Here is a 12,862-nt window from a genome sequence, read left to right on the forward strand (position 1 = left end):
GAAATGATGTGATTTAGGTATTTTCCTTTTTTTATGAAGGGTCTTGAAACTGAAGGGAAAAAAAAATTTTTCATGTGGATTAGTCCTGAGAAGAGACACACCCTTTTAGGTTTTCAGCAAAAAGAGCCTCTAACTTTGTGAAGGAGAGTGAGCCCAAATTCAGCTCCCTGTCCAGAGCTGGGCTCCACGTTCTTGTTCTAAGAGAGGGGTTTAAAATAAATACCTTCCGAGAACACTACTCTCTGATCTTAGGACTAATTTTTCATTTCTGGATCCTGTTGACCAGCAAGTGGGGGAGGCCTCTCGCTCCCTGGGGAGGCACAGCTGAGGACACCCCATGGCCCCCGACCCAGGGCCCACAGCCCACTCAGGATTGCAGGCTCCACACCCCGGGGCCAGCTCAGGGTACTCAGCGGGGCAGAGGTCCCAGGGCCCCCTCTCAACAGCTTACCGACACACAGCCTCCCCAAGAAGCCTGTTCTTTGTGAATGATTTCAGAGAAGGCCAAACCACGTGTGATCTCCAGTTGCCAACTCAAATATTCCTTTAAATGCTGTAAGGAAGAATGTGTTCCCCAAAGCATGTGTTCACGAACCTGTTAAGAAGAATACTGTAGAATGTGCTTTGGTAAATGAGTAAACTTGGTGGGTTGGCCAGTGCCTTTTCTCCACCGCAGCCCCCCGGTCTGTGGGTCCCGGCACCCGAGCGCGCCACACCAGGCAGGCCCTGGTGATGCTTGGCCGCCCAGGTGGCTTCTGCGGTTACGTGATGTGGCGAGGGCCATCGTTCATAATTATGGTAACATTTCTAGTTTAGAGGAGCGGGCCTTCCAGGTGGACTGCTGAGTGGCTAACCGCACGGGCGTTGGAGCTGGACCATCTGGGTTTGAATCTCGGCTCGGCCACTGGAGAAAGCCATGGGAACTCACCGCGCCTCACTGTCCGTGTCTATGAAATGGGACCAGTGACAGGGACAGCACCCGATTCGGTCATCATGCTAGTTCAGTGTCAGCTCTTGTTCTAAGAGAGGGGTTTAAAATAAATACCTTCCATGAATGCTACTCTCGGTTCTCAGGTCTAATTTTTCATTTCTGGACCCGAAAGGGCCCCAAGAGATTTTTAAGAAAGCAGTCCCCTCATTTTATTTTTATTTTTTTTATTTTATTTATTTTTTTTAGCAGTCCCCTCATTTTACAGATGAGGAAACTGAGTCACAGGGGATGAAGAAATTTGACAAAGAACATAATGTAGATTTTTGGCAAAACTGCGTGTTTGGACCCCACACGACCTGCGTCTGAGTACTAAGTCCTTCCCAGTTCATTATGCTGCCCTTTGTTTCTCTAGAAGGGGAAAGGGGAGTTTGGCCTATGGGGCTCTTGGCTTCAAGCAGCTGATTTGGATTTTGCCTCCTGTTTTAGCCTCAGAAGGGGAAGTTGACCCCGAGTCCTGTGGACTTCACCATTACACCTGAAACCCTGCAGAACGTCAAAGAGGTACGGCGCCCCTTGGCTCTGCGGGCCGGGGTATCCGCTTAGCCGCTGCCTCCCGCGGACGCCCCGTGGCCTAGTTCTCCCCTTGGGTATCAAGTCATTGAGATGAAATTTCGGATTATTGTCGATACCCAAAGTAGTCTGGATTTTCAATTCTGATTTCTTTTTAAACTCCGTAAGTTCTGAGGGGGAGAATGCTTCTAAAAAGCTGCTCGGGGAGGCTACTTGCCTGCTGTGCTCCCCGCGCCCCCCTCCCCCGTTCTCCCCGGCCTAACACGTGGGGCTCAGAGCCCTTCTCCCTGAGCCCTGGCTGCCCCTGACACCTGTCCTTGGAGCCGCAGACCGTTACTTCGCAGTTGGCTGCCTGCTCTAGTCATGGAGGCCGCAGCCTCTCCCCCTGCTCTCCAGACCGTGTTGACCAGCAAGTGGGGAAGGCCTCTCGCTGCCTGGGGAGGCACAGCTGAGACAGGGGTGCGGCCTGGGGGGCATCCCTGAAAGTCCATCTACTGGAGGGGACAAGTCCCCTGTGGGCCAGTCAGCTTGGTCTCTCGCAGGGATTTGAACGGGACTGGAAACACCCAGGGAGCACAGGTGGTCGCCTGGGCCTCGGCTCTTAGCACCGCCATAAGTGCTCATGCCCCTAAGTGGGTTTGTGTTTCTTCCTTCCCAAGAATCTCAGGAACACAAAACCTAGTGATGGAGCTGGAGTGAGGAAGAGAGTGGAGCAGATCAAGTGTGTCTTATAAAGACCTCCTGGCAGGACGTTTTGTTCCCTATATCTTGTCTCTGCTTTACTTTACTGGTTTTCTTCTTCTTTGTCCCCGCCCTTACTCTGATTGATTAAGGTCTGTTATCCTATGGTTGCTTCTTTTCCCTCTCACGTACTTTTTCTGTTTTCCTAATAGTCACCCCCAAATGTTCGAACATACAGAGACACTCATGAGTTTAAGTAACAACACTGAGAACGAGAACCTTCTGCCAGAAGGTTTGTAACATTTTTGCATTTTCCTCCCACCAGACCCCTCTCCTTTGTTGAAATGGTCTGAAATCTAAGTTCCAGTTTATCTGTTTTATTTTTCCCAGTATGAAGCCTCTGTTGGCTTAGAAATGATTTTTCGTAGTTGCCCGAAGTAAACAGTCATGATTTAGCCAACGCTGAATTACTGGAAGTTTCACCATGGTCATTGCTCTCCTCTGCTTTCTCTCACCTTCTTTTCTTTCTTCAGTGTATTCTTTTGTGCCTCTGGAGCACATCCTAGAATCATTCTTTCTGAAAGGATGAGGAGTGAACTTACATCCTTGAGTGTCTAATAGACACCTGCCTTTGCTCTCACACTGAACCCTAGTTTGTTTAGGTAGGTGGAAGCTTCTGGCTTCAATTTCATTTGCCCATTGAACTTGGGAGAGGAGCTCCCTGGTTTTCTGGTACCTTGTGATACTGATGATCTGATCCCCAAATATTTGTGAGCTCCTCTGTTTCTCCTCCTCCTCCCTTCCCCCCAGCCCGGAAAATTCCAGCACCCCCCCCCCCATCCTTACCATTCTGGAATTTCAAAGCCCTTGCCAGATTTGGGTTTTTAATTAGTCAGTGCGCCTGCCATCTTTCCTTCAGCTCTGTGAACTTCTCTCGGTGTTTCTTAGAGGCATCAAGGAGAATCTTGGCACGGTCTTTGAGCTCACTTGTTTACTCTTAGGTTGGTATGTCGCCCAACTGTTGACATGTTTCCCTCAGCAAGAGCATCATTCATCTCCCAAGCGGTTTCTTTTCCAAGATAGCCCCTTCTTTTACTGCAGATGCACGGCCCTTCATCTCTCTCTAGGGCTGGTTATTCTGTTTGCAGAGGGTGTGCATCTTTCTTGCTTTTATTTTCCTCAGCTGTTTGTTGATTCTTGGTTGTCAGCTTATAATTATAGATGAAGATCGAATACATACGGCCTTGTTGACTAGAGTGTCTGTCCTTAGCCCGAATGAGTCTGTCCTTCTGGTTATGAACGCACTCTGACAGGAGCTTTGCTGCTGGGGAACACGTGTTTGACCTTGTGGGCTTTCTTTCGGGGTGTGCTGGTAGTTCATCTTCTGGGGTGAGGGCGTCATCCTGCGTTGTGGCTGTAAATGACTGCGGACGCTTGCCCTGCCTTGCCCAACCTGCTTTGGGAGTGTCCTGGTGGGGGAGTTGCCTTGAGGAAAGCTGTGGTGGCAGCCTGGGCACATGCTGACTCCAGAGGCCACTCATGCCCCCCTCACTGATTGCTCCTTCCCTGGGTGGGCGCCACTTCTGATCTCAGGGCTGCCCCCTGCTGGGGACACTCTTGTGCCCCCGACCTCAGGGCATGATCCCCTGAGCTCTTGGGAGCCTCCCTGAGCACTTTGATGCACAGAAACTCTTCACTGGGGTGTTTCCTCGTGGCGTCCCGCATGGACTTTCTTGGTGTAGTTTATTTTATTTGTCTATGTTAACATTACGCCCTGGGAGGGGAGGGTGAATTGAATGTTCAGTCAGGATCTTCGGCCGGATATTGAAAGTTTTCTTTCTCACCAGTTGCCTCAAAGAATTTTAATAGAGATTGCAGCTGCTTTTTATTTTTCCAAACAAATAGCTACTTTACTTTTTCGTTGTTATTAGAACTTCGTCTTGAATCAAGACTTTTCTCTTTGACTTGAATCAAGACCTCTCTGCCTCTGGGGCCATGAGGGACAGAGCTCCCTGCTCTCCAGTTCCAGTGCCAACGATGGGCAAACACCAGCCACAGTGACCACTGGCCCTCAAGGTGTGGCTGGTCAGAGCCGAGCTGAGCCATAGGTGTAAGGTGCTGACTGGATTTCAAAGAGGGAGAGCATATAAGCGTAATGTTTTAATATTGATCACATGTGGAAGTGGTGTTTAGGATATACTGGTTGATTTTAGCTGTTTCCTTTTACTTTCTAAAACACAGCTACTAGGGGCGCCTGGGTGGCTCAGTGGATTGAGCGTCTGCCTTTGGCTCAGGTCATGATCTCAGGGTCCTTAGCAGAGAGCCTGCTTCCCACTTTCTCTCTCTGCCTGCCTCTCTGCCTACTTGTGATCTCGATCTCTCTGTCAAATAAATAAAAAAAATAAAAATCTTTAAAAAAAATACAGCTATTAGAAAATTTTAAATTACATCTGTGGCTCACATGTGTGGCCACATTTTGCTTCTGTGAGACGGTGGTGTTCTAAACTCTGACATACCTTTGGCACCTGGGACCAGCTGGGCGACGTGTGCTAGAACAGTTGCCTCTGACGCCTCAGATCCGCGTCCCACAAAAACATCATCGTCTAACCGTGACCAGGTTCCTAGGTGTACAGGGGAAAGGTCCAGAAGGTCTTAGTCAAGCACTGATGAAAATTGTTCTCTTTAAATGTCCTTGAAATAAAAGGAAGAATCTTGGCTTTTCAGAATTGTTTAATTGGGAGCATTTTTCAGTTGATTCTCTTTTAAAACATTTTTGGGGTGTGTGTGACCGGTTCCCTGTAAACACTGCTGGCAGCTTGCTCAGGAGTTTCTGGGTCGTGTCGCTTGGTGAGAAGGAGCTTCCCGATCTGACCCAGGCAGTCGGGCCGGCTCTGGGGGAGCTGGCGGTCGGGCAGGCAGCGGCGGCGCCGGGTGTCCGCAGGCGCTTGTTGAATAATTCAGTCCGTTCATGGACTTGACAGGAGATAGAAGGACGGTTGTACCTTTTTCCCATTTTGTAAAACAGGGGCCCAGCGGGTTTTATAAAAATTGCCCAACTTTGTTTTTAGTTTTTCTTTGCTCCCGGTGCCTGCCTCTGGAGTGAGTTCCCTTGGCACCTTCCATTCCCACCGTCCCTTGTCTCCTTCCAGAGAGCCTTGCTCCCCAAATTTGTCATCAGAGGACACCTCAACTCCACCAACTGTGTCATCACGCAGCCGCTGACCGGGGAGCTGGTGGTGGAGAGCTCGGAGGCCGCCATCAAGAGCATAGAGCTGCAGCTGGTCCGCGTGGAGACCTGCGGTAAGGGTGGCCCGTGGGGGGGCGGGGTGGGGGGCCGAAGGAAGGGGGCGCCCCTCCATCCCAAGAAGCGTCTGAGAAAGTGAGACGTAGAGAGGAGGGAGCCCTAGATCCCGTGGAGCAGATGGCAGAAGTGTCACCAGCGGCCTGCCCGTGGGGACGGCCCCTGTTCTCGACCGCACCGTGTGCGCCGCCTCCCGCAGGGTGTGCAGAAGGCTACGCCCGGGACGCCACGGAGATCCAGAACATCCAGATCGCCGACGGGGATGTGTGTCGGAGCCTCTCCGTGCCCATCCACATGGTGTTCCCCCGGCTCTTCACCTGCCCCACGCTGGAGACCACCAACTTCAAAGTGGGTAAGCGCGCCAGCTCCCCGCGCCCCGGGGCCCGCCCGATTCGCCCGGGAGCCTGGGGCCCCCGAGCGCCCCCGAGGCGGACAGGCCGGTCTGCTTGGGGCCGGCTCAGCGCAGGGCACTCGGTCCCCGGTCGCGCAACAGAAGCTCCCCGAGAAGCCACCCTGTCGGCGCGGCTCGGGCAGGGACAATAACGCTGCGGAGCGAGGCAGCGGGGAGCGTGCGGGTCAGGGAGGCTCCTCGGACAGGCGGCATCTGGGCAGAGATGCAGCGTGACAGTCCAGGGCGGGCGCGGATCATCGTGAAGGCCGCCGTTCCACCGGCTTTTTCTTTTCTTTTTTTTTTTTTCTTAAAGATTTTACTTACTTATTTGACAGGGAAAGGGAGCACAAGCAGGGGGAGAGGGAGAGGTTCTTCCAATAAGAACTGTCACAGCTGGGGGCACCTGGGTGGCTCAGTCGTTAAGCATCTGCCTTGCCTTCGGCTCAGGTCATGATCCCCGGGTCCTGGGATCGAGCCCCACATGGGGCTCCCTGCTAAGTGGGAAACCTCCTCCTCCCTCTCCCACTTCCCCTGCTTGTCCTCCCTCATGCTGTGTGTCTCTCTGTCAAATAAATAAATGAAATCTTAAAAAAAAAAAAAAAAAAAGAAAGTCACAAGTGGAAAAATAAAGCAAGAGTATGAAAGAACAGAAGGAATTTTAGAAGATTCTAGTAAAGACGGAGGACAATGAGGTGTGCTTGGGAAGCAGACCCCCTTCCTCTCCCAAGGCAAGGAGACACATTTGCTCAGAGAAAGCGCACCAAGGGCGCTCAGAGGCCGGTGTCGCCGTCCTCGCTGGTTTCCCTGGAAGCGTGGGGTGACGGACCTGGGATGCGGCCACGGACGCCCCTCAGCACCCAGTGCCCCCACCTCTCGGAGCCCCCGCGGTGCAGTGGGCACGGGGTGTCGGCCGCCGGGCCGGGTCAGCCTAATGCCTGTTCTTTCTCTTCTCAGAATTTGAGGTCAACATCGTCGTGCTGCTTCACGCGGATCACCTCATCACGGAGAACTTTCCGCTGAAGCTCTGCAGGGTGTAGCCCGGGAGCAGGCGGTGTGGACAGCCAGTGAGGCCGAGCAGACATGCCGTGGGCGGCGGTGCTCACGGGAGCCGAAGCCAGCAGCATAGGCTTATTTTCGAGGTGATTCTGTATCAGAAATGAATCCGACCCCTCAGTACAATCTCTGTTGTTCCTCATCTCCCCGAGGCTTCCGCTTCCGGTGGGGCACGTCTCATCAGACCTGGTCCCTACAGTGCATCGGGACCTCCTAACTGGGGGCGGCGAGATCGGTTCGCAGAAAGCACGATTTCCCCTGACTCCCGGCTCACCGGGCCTCTTAAGGAGCAGTAAAACTGTGACCGCGGCAGCACTTGGCTGGGAAGTGAGGGTCCGGGGGGCAAAGGGAACCCTCCCCACCCGGCCCGTGGGTGTAGCTGAGAGCCCTGGCAGAAAGCGGCTGCGCGGGGACGGTGACAAGCCGACGGTTGTCGATGACGTCTGTGGGCACCGTCCGAGGAGGGCTGCCGGGCGGCGTCCGCTGGAACCGTGTGGCATTTTCCAGTCTGTTCTGTAGTTCTACCACGGCTCTCGCGATGACTCCAGGACTTGAGGGAACCGGAACAGAGCGTTCCTGGCTGTCACAGGAGGACCTGTTGCTGGTGGGTGGGTTCTGAGTGGCGCGGCCTGCCCCCGAGGTGAAGCCAGCGGGGCTCACAGTGTGCAGAGAGCCTGTTGCAGCGCGTTTCCTCCGTCTGATCTGGTTGGTCCACGGTGGCCGCGGCCTCAGGAATAAGCTGTGAGCTTTACACGCCACACCGCCTTCCCCGACAGCCCCTGCCCCCGGGCAGCCCTGAGCAAGGTGGCCGGGCTGATGTACCTCCTGCGCCCCCACGCCCGGCCGTGTTGCCATCGCCCTGGGACCGCATCTGGTGACATGTGACGCGGAGGGCAAACAGACCTGACTCAGACCCTGCTTTGTCCCGGGGCTCCACCAGTAAAACCGATACAACTTACTCACGGGGTCATTTCTAGTCTGGCTCCCGGAGAATACGTTCCTGGTCTATAAATCTCCTTTTATGCTCCCCGGACGTCAGCAGTGATCTGTCTTTGATGATGTGTTCAGAGTATCGGGAAACAGAGAGTCCGTACTCTCTGGGACATTACAAAGGTAGAAATCAGTTTTGATGATTAAAAAAAAACTAAATAAGAATTTTGAGCAAAGGTTTGGGAGGTACATGGCTGTATCACTTCTTCAGTAAAGCGCTTTTACGGATATAAATAGGACAAGTGCTCTTAGGGCGCAGCTGATAACTGGAGGCCCGCCAGCGCCGTGGTGCTCTCGTTTTCATTTCATCCGATCCTGAGTGGCCCAGACAAGGGCCTCAGGCTGCCATTTCCTGCCCCTTCTTGGCCAGCACCTCCCGTCGGGGGTTAAGGCGAGCACAGATGTCCGGCTGTGTGGCCGGGGGTGGGGCCGTCCGCCATCGGAGGCTCGGGGTTGTCGGGTTCTCCCATGTGAGCGAGAGGACGGGGAGGGGAGGGGAAGGAAGGGGTCTGAAGCGTGAATCCGTGACCGTATCCTGTTCGGGAAACGCCCCGTGGGCAGCCGCCCCCTTGGGCTGTCAGAGCTCCCGCAGAAGTGGGGCCTGGCTCCCACGCTCGGCCGTGCTGTCAGTTCCGGAGCAAAGGCAAGAGGGAAATCAGAAATCAGATGTAGAAAAGCCGATGAGTTTGTGCCAGAATTCGCCCAGTCGGTGGCCTGAGCCTGCCTGCTCCCGTGCCTGGTGGGGAGTGGAACCCCGGCCTCACTTCCGCCGCCTCACTGCTGTCTCGGGGTCTGGAGTCCGAGTCTGAATTGTCCTCTTAAAACTTTGGGGGATGGGATTACGTCCGCGTGCTGGCAAGGATTTGGGCTGTGACAGATTGCAACAACCTGGGGTCCCACGATCCCTTTCAGATGACCCCTTCTTTTTCCCAAATGAGGCTGTGCTTCCGTGACCCATGCCCCCCACCCCGCTAGGGACTTACTTCCGACTCCTTTGGGGCTGGGTGTGGTCCTGTGGCAAGGACAGGGGCCCCTTTGCACGGCTGGACCAGGAGGAGGCCTGCATCCCGGCCTGGCTGGCGCCGGAGCTCGGTGCCGTCGGGGATGGCAGAGCATCAGGACACCCCCATCCCCAGTCCCACAATGTGTAAGCAGAACGGGTCACCTCCCACCCTGGGTTGTCACAGGAGAGAGAAGGGAAGGGACTTTCTTCAGCCATCGGATTGCTGGGGGTCTTGGCAGCTCAGCCCCAAACCAGGGCCTAGTGCCTCGTAGAGCCTGACGTACACGTGTGTGTCGAACAGGGAACTACTCCTCCCATCTTCGTGACTTTCCCCTGGGCCGAGAAGGGACTTCGAGACTCAGGGGTCCAGAACCTTGCTGGAGCCAGCTGGCCAAGTGCCAGGGTGGGTGTAGGTTTAGTGCTCCCTGCGGCTACCACTGCCCACCCCCCCGCCCAGTGGCCGCAGGACCGAGCCGGACCCAGCCCTACCCAGAAGAACGTCCCAGACCCTAGTGGAAGGAAAATGGGCTGTTTCCACTGGTACTAGTCAGGCAATTAAAAAAACCTAAGTTCCTGGTTTTCCCGGAGACAAGTATCCGTACTGAGAATAAATCCTGAGAAGACAACTGTGGTGCCTCCCGTCTCAATCCTTCGTTTGGAGACAAGAGCTGCACGGGGCTCACGGGGCGTCCTGGGGTTGGGGGGATGGGCCACGCGCTGCCCGGCTCGGGAGCTGACCCCGGCGGTTCCAAGGTGCCATCTACGCCTTTGGGGCCAGTGAAAGTGAGAACTACAAGAACATTCCTGGTTGTTTGGGATCCGGCCCTGTTCTAAGGGCACGTGTCCCGGGACTGTGGGAAAGCTGTGAGGAGGGAACGGCTACCCGCATTACCTCGGAAGGGATCGCTGTCGATGGGAGGCACCTGTCCGTGTTGGCACACACCTGCCCGCTGTCCCGGCGAGCTCGTTCAGTGTGGCCAGGTTTTACGGGCACCAAAGCCCACGCCGCCCTCGCTCAGCTTCATTTGGGCTTCACTTGGCTGTGTCGGTGACATGCTTTTCTGTTGTCGCCTCCTGTTTTGCCATCACACGTTGGCCATGCCACCGTAGCTGTTGGGAGCCCAGGGCCACCTCTGTTCACAGCGACTGCCTCGGCTTTGGTGAAGTGAATCACAGGAAGATGAAATCATGGGACAGGAAATGTTTGCAGCTGGATGCAGCCTAGGAACGAGGTGAGTGTTTAAAGGCCCGAAAGTCCAAGGTAAATCATAGTCTAATCCTAAGTTCCTTTATGGAAAGTGAAAATATCAGGGAATGTTCTAGACCAACTCAGACCACTATAATATCCTTTAGTAATGACCTCCCAGTAGCCTTCTGAGGGGGTTTTGTTATCCCCACTTCACAGCTAGGCAAGCTGAGGCACAGGGAAGCCGTGACCTGCCCAAGCCACATCGCTCTGCTGACTCCCTGGCCCGATACCCCCCGAACAGCCCCAACTTCCCATACCAGGGGAGAATTGGAATAGACCGCCATCGCCCAAGGTGCGCGTGATCTTGTTCCTGGGGCAGCCACGCTCCCTCCGGAACCACTGCTGTCAGAGCGGGTCTTCATAATTCCCATCGGTCATTCATGAGCTCGGAGAACGTTTTGTGTGAAAACATGCTAAGGCTCATCCAAGCTAATGGATGTGGGGGCTCGGGGTGTGGAGGTGAAAAACCACAAAGTAGCACAACTGCTTGGGGAAAGGCTCTGTGGAGGGAAGGCATGAGTAGAAAAAAGTTATGCCTGTGGGTCTACGAAGTGAAGGCGAGACCGAGTCTCCTGGGTCGGTGTCTTCTCCACTGTGACTGCCAAAGACTATTCATAGTCAAGACTGTCCAAGCGGCTGAAATATCCAGAGAACGTGACTTCACTAAGACACCTAAGGGCACCCAATTTGTAGACTCAAAGTTGATCCAACTACACTTAACATAATTGCAGTCAAATGAGAGAGGGAGTAAAGGCAAGCGGGAATGAAGACTCAGGGAGGACCCCTGATACCTACTGTGCTTTCCTGTAAATGTTGCTGGTAAAATGGGGACACCTTTCACCCCCATGCGGGTAGACAGGATTCTAAGTGTGAGGGTTTTCATACCAGCCAGTCCTTCCAAAACATTGCACGCAACATGTAAGAAATACTCTGGAGGTTGTAAGTACTTAGAAAAGTATGAAGACATTGCACCTGGGTCCGTGAAACTCGTCGGATCCGGAGGAGCACCTGCTTGACCAAGACCAAAGGAGCAGAAAACACCAAAACATCTGGTTTGCCTTTGATCAGCGTCCACTGTCACTTCCTCCAGTGACGCCTCTATTTGGTTCCCTTGACAATGTCTAGACGGGGCAGGAAGCTGGAGTTCCCTGACACAGGGTTTGTTCAGTGAGGGCCCCACGAGGTGAGATGTAGTCACTTCTTTTCTTGGGGGTTGCCATTTGGTGGACAAGGACTAGAGCTTTGAAACCATCACCTCTGGGTCTTAAGTGATGGGATGGGACCAGCTTCCTGTTTCAGATGAGCAACCACTGACTGGGCCACTTGGAGGCTGGGCCAGCACCCTCGACATACTGTATCCTGATGCACTGAGAAAAGGATGGGCTTATGCTTAGTTGTGGGAAGATGGTAGGAAAAAAGCAGAAAAATAAAATAAAATACTCATTTCGGTTTTAAAATAGTTTTCAGTGTGTATTAAAACCCAAATTTAAAACCCAGTACATAAAAACAGAAACATGTTAAGAGATGAGCATTTACTTCCTAAAGTGTTTACCACCGTCTTCCTTTATATCTTATAGAAAATACATAAATTTTTTAATCCATGGAAAATTTGCAAAAATCAGTTATATGTTCTTCTGAAAAAGAAAGACAATCTCAGTAAAATTTTAACAAGTAAAAACTGCCCAAGACACATAGTCTACCATATTGCAATAAGATAAGAAATTAATACCAAAAGGAAAATCAAATTCAGTATAAACACTTGTAAGTTTTTTTAAAGTTTTATTTATTCATGAGAGAGAGAGAGAGAGGCAGAGGGAGAAGCAGACTCCCCACAGAGCAGGGAGCCCAAAATGGGACTGAATCCCAGGACCCTGGGATCATGACCTGAGCTGAAGGCAGACGTTTAACTGACTGAGCCACCCAGGTGCCCCCTGCCCACTTAAATTTTATAACATTCTTCAAAAAGGAAACCAAAACTTCATTGCAGACCTTTTAAAATTTGCAAGTATTTTCCCCCATTCTATGGGTTGTGTTCTCACCATCTTAATACATAATTTGCAGCATGAAAGTTTTAAAATTTGACGTAGTCCAGTTTGTCTTTTCTTCTCTTGCTTGAGTGTTTTGTGTCATATCTAAGGACCTACCTACTGCCTGGGATCCAAAGGCCATGAAGATTTACTCCAGTGGCTTTTTTCCCCAAGACATGTATAGTTTTAGCTGTTAGATTTATGTCTCTGAACAATTTTGAGTTAATTTTTTTGGTAAGAATTACATTGAATCTGTAGATCAGTTTTGGGAGTATTATCGTCATAATAATATCAAGTTTTCCTATCCATGACCATGAGATGTCTTGCATTGATTTAGACCCCGTTTTTCTTTCAACAATGTTTTATACTTTTCATTATACAAGTATTCCTTTTCTTTTGTTAAATTTATTTCTAAGTATTTCATTATTTTTTAAAGATTTATTTATTGGGGCACCTGGGTGGCTCAGTGAGTTAAAGCCTCTGCCTTCAGCTCAGGTCATGATCCCAGGGTCCTGGGATCAAGCCCCGCATTGGGCTCTCTGCTCATCGGGGAGCCTGCTCCCCCCAACCCCGCCTGCCTCTCTGCCTACTTGTGATCTCTCTCTCTGTCAAATAAATAAGTAAATAAAAATCTTTTTTTTTAATTTATTTATTTATTTTAGAGAG

At 52.2% G+C, this 12,862-nt stretch overlaps 1 protein-coding gene across 2 annotated transcripts in view; it reads left to right on the forward strand.

Moving 5' to 3' along the window:
* VPS26C (VPS26 endosomal protein sorting factor C) overlaps positions 1-7,053 on the forward strand; it is a 41,507-nt gene extending 34,454 nt beyond the window's left edge. For both annotated transcript variants that reach the window (XM_032865336.1, XM_032865337.1), the window contains 4 exons: positions 1,418-1,492; positions 5,332-5,482; positions 5,683-5,835; positions 6,829-7,053. In XM_032865336.1, coding sequence (XP_032721227.1) covers positions 1,418-1,492; positions 5,332-5,482; positions 5,683-5,835; positions 6,829-6,911 — 462 coding nt within the window. In that variant the 3' untranslated portion in view covers positions 6,912-7,053. The remainder of the gene's footprint in view (positions 1-1,417; positions 1,493-5,331; positions 5,483-5,682; positions 5,836-6,828) is intronic.
* Positions 7,054-12,862: the final 5,809 nt, after the last annotated feature.

Source organism: Lontra canadensis, unplaced genomic scaffold (genome assembly GCF_010015895.1).
Source record: "Lontra canadensis isolate GAN:19392208 unplaced genomic scaffold, GSC_riverotter_1.0 scaffold29, whole genome shotgun sequence".
NCBI classification, from domain to species: domain Eukaryota; kingdom Metazoa; phylum Chordata; class Mammalia; order Carnivora; family Mustelidae; genus Lontra; species Lontra canadensis.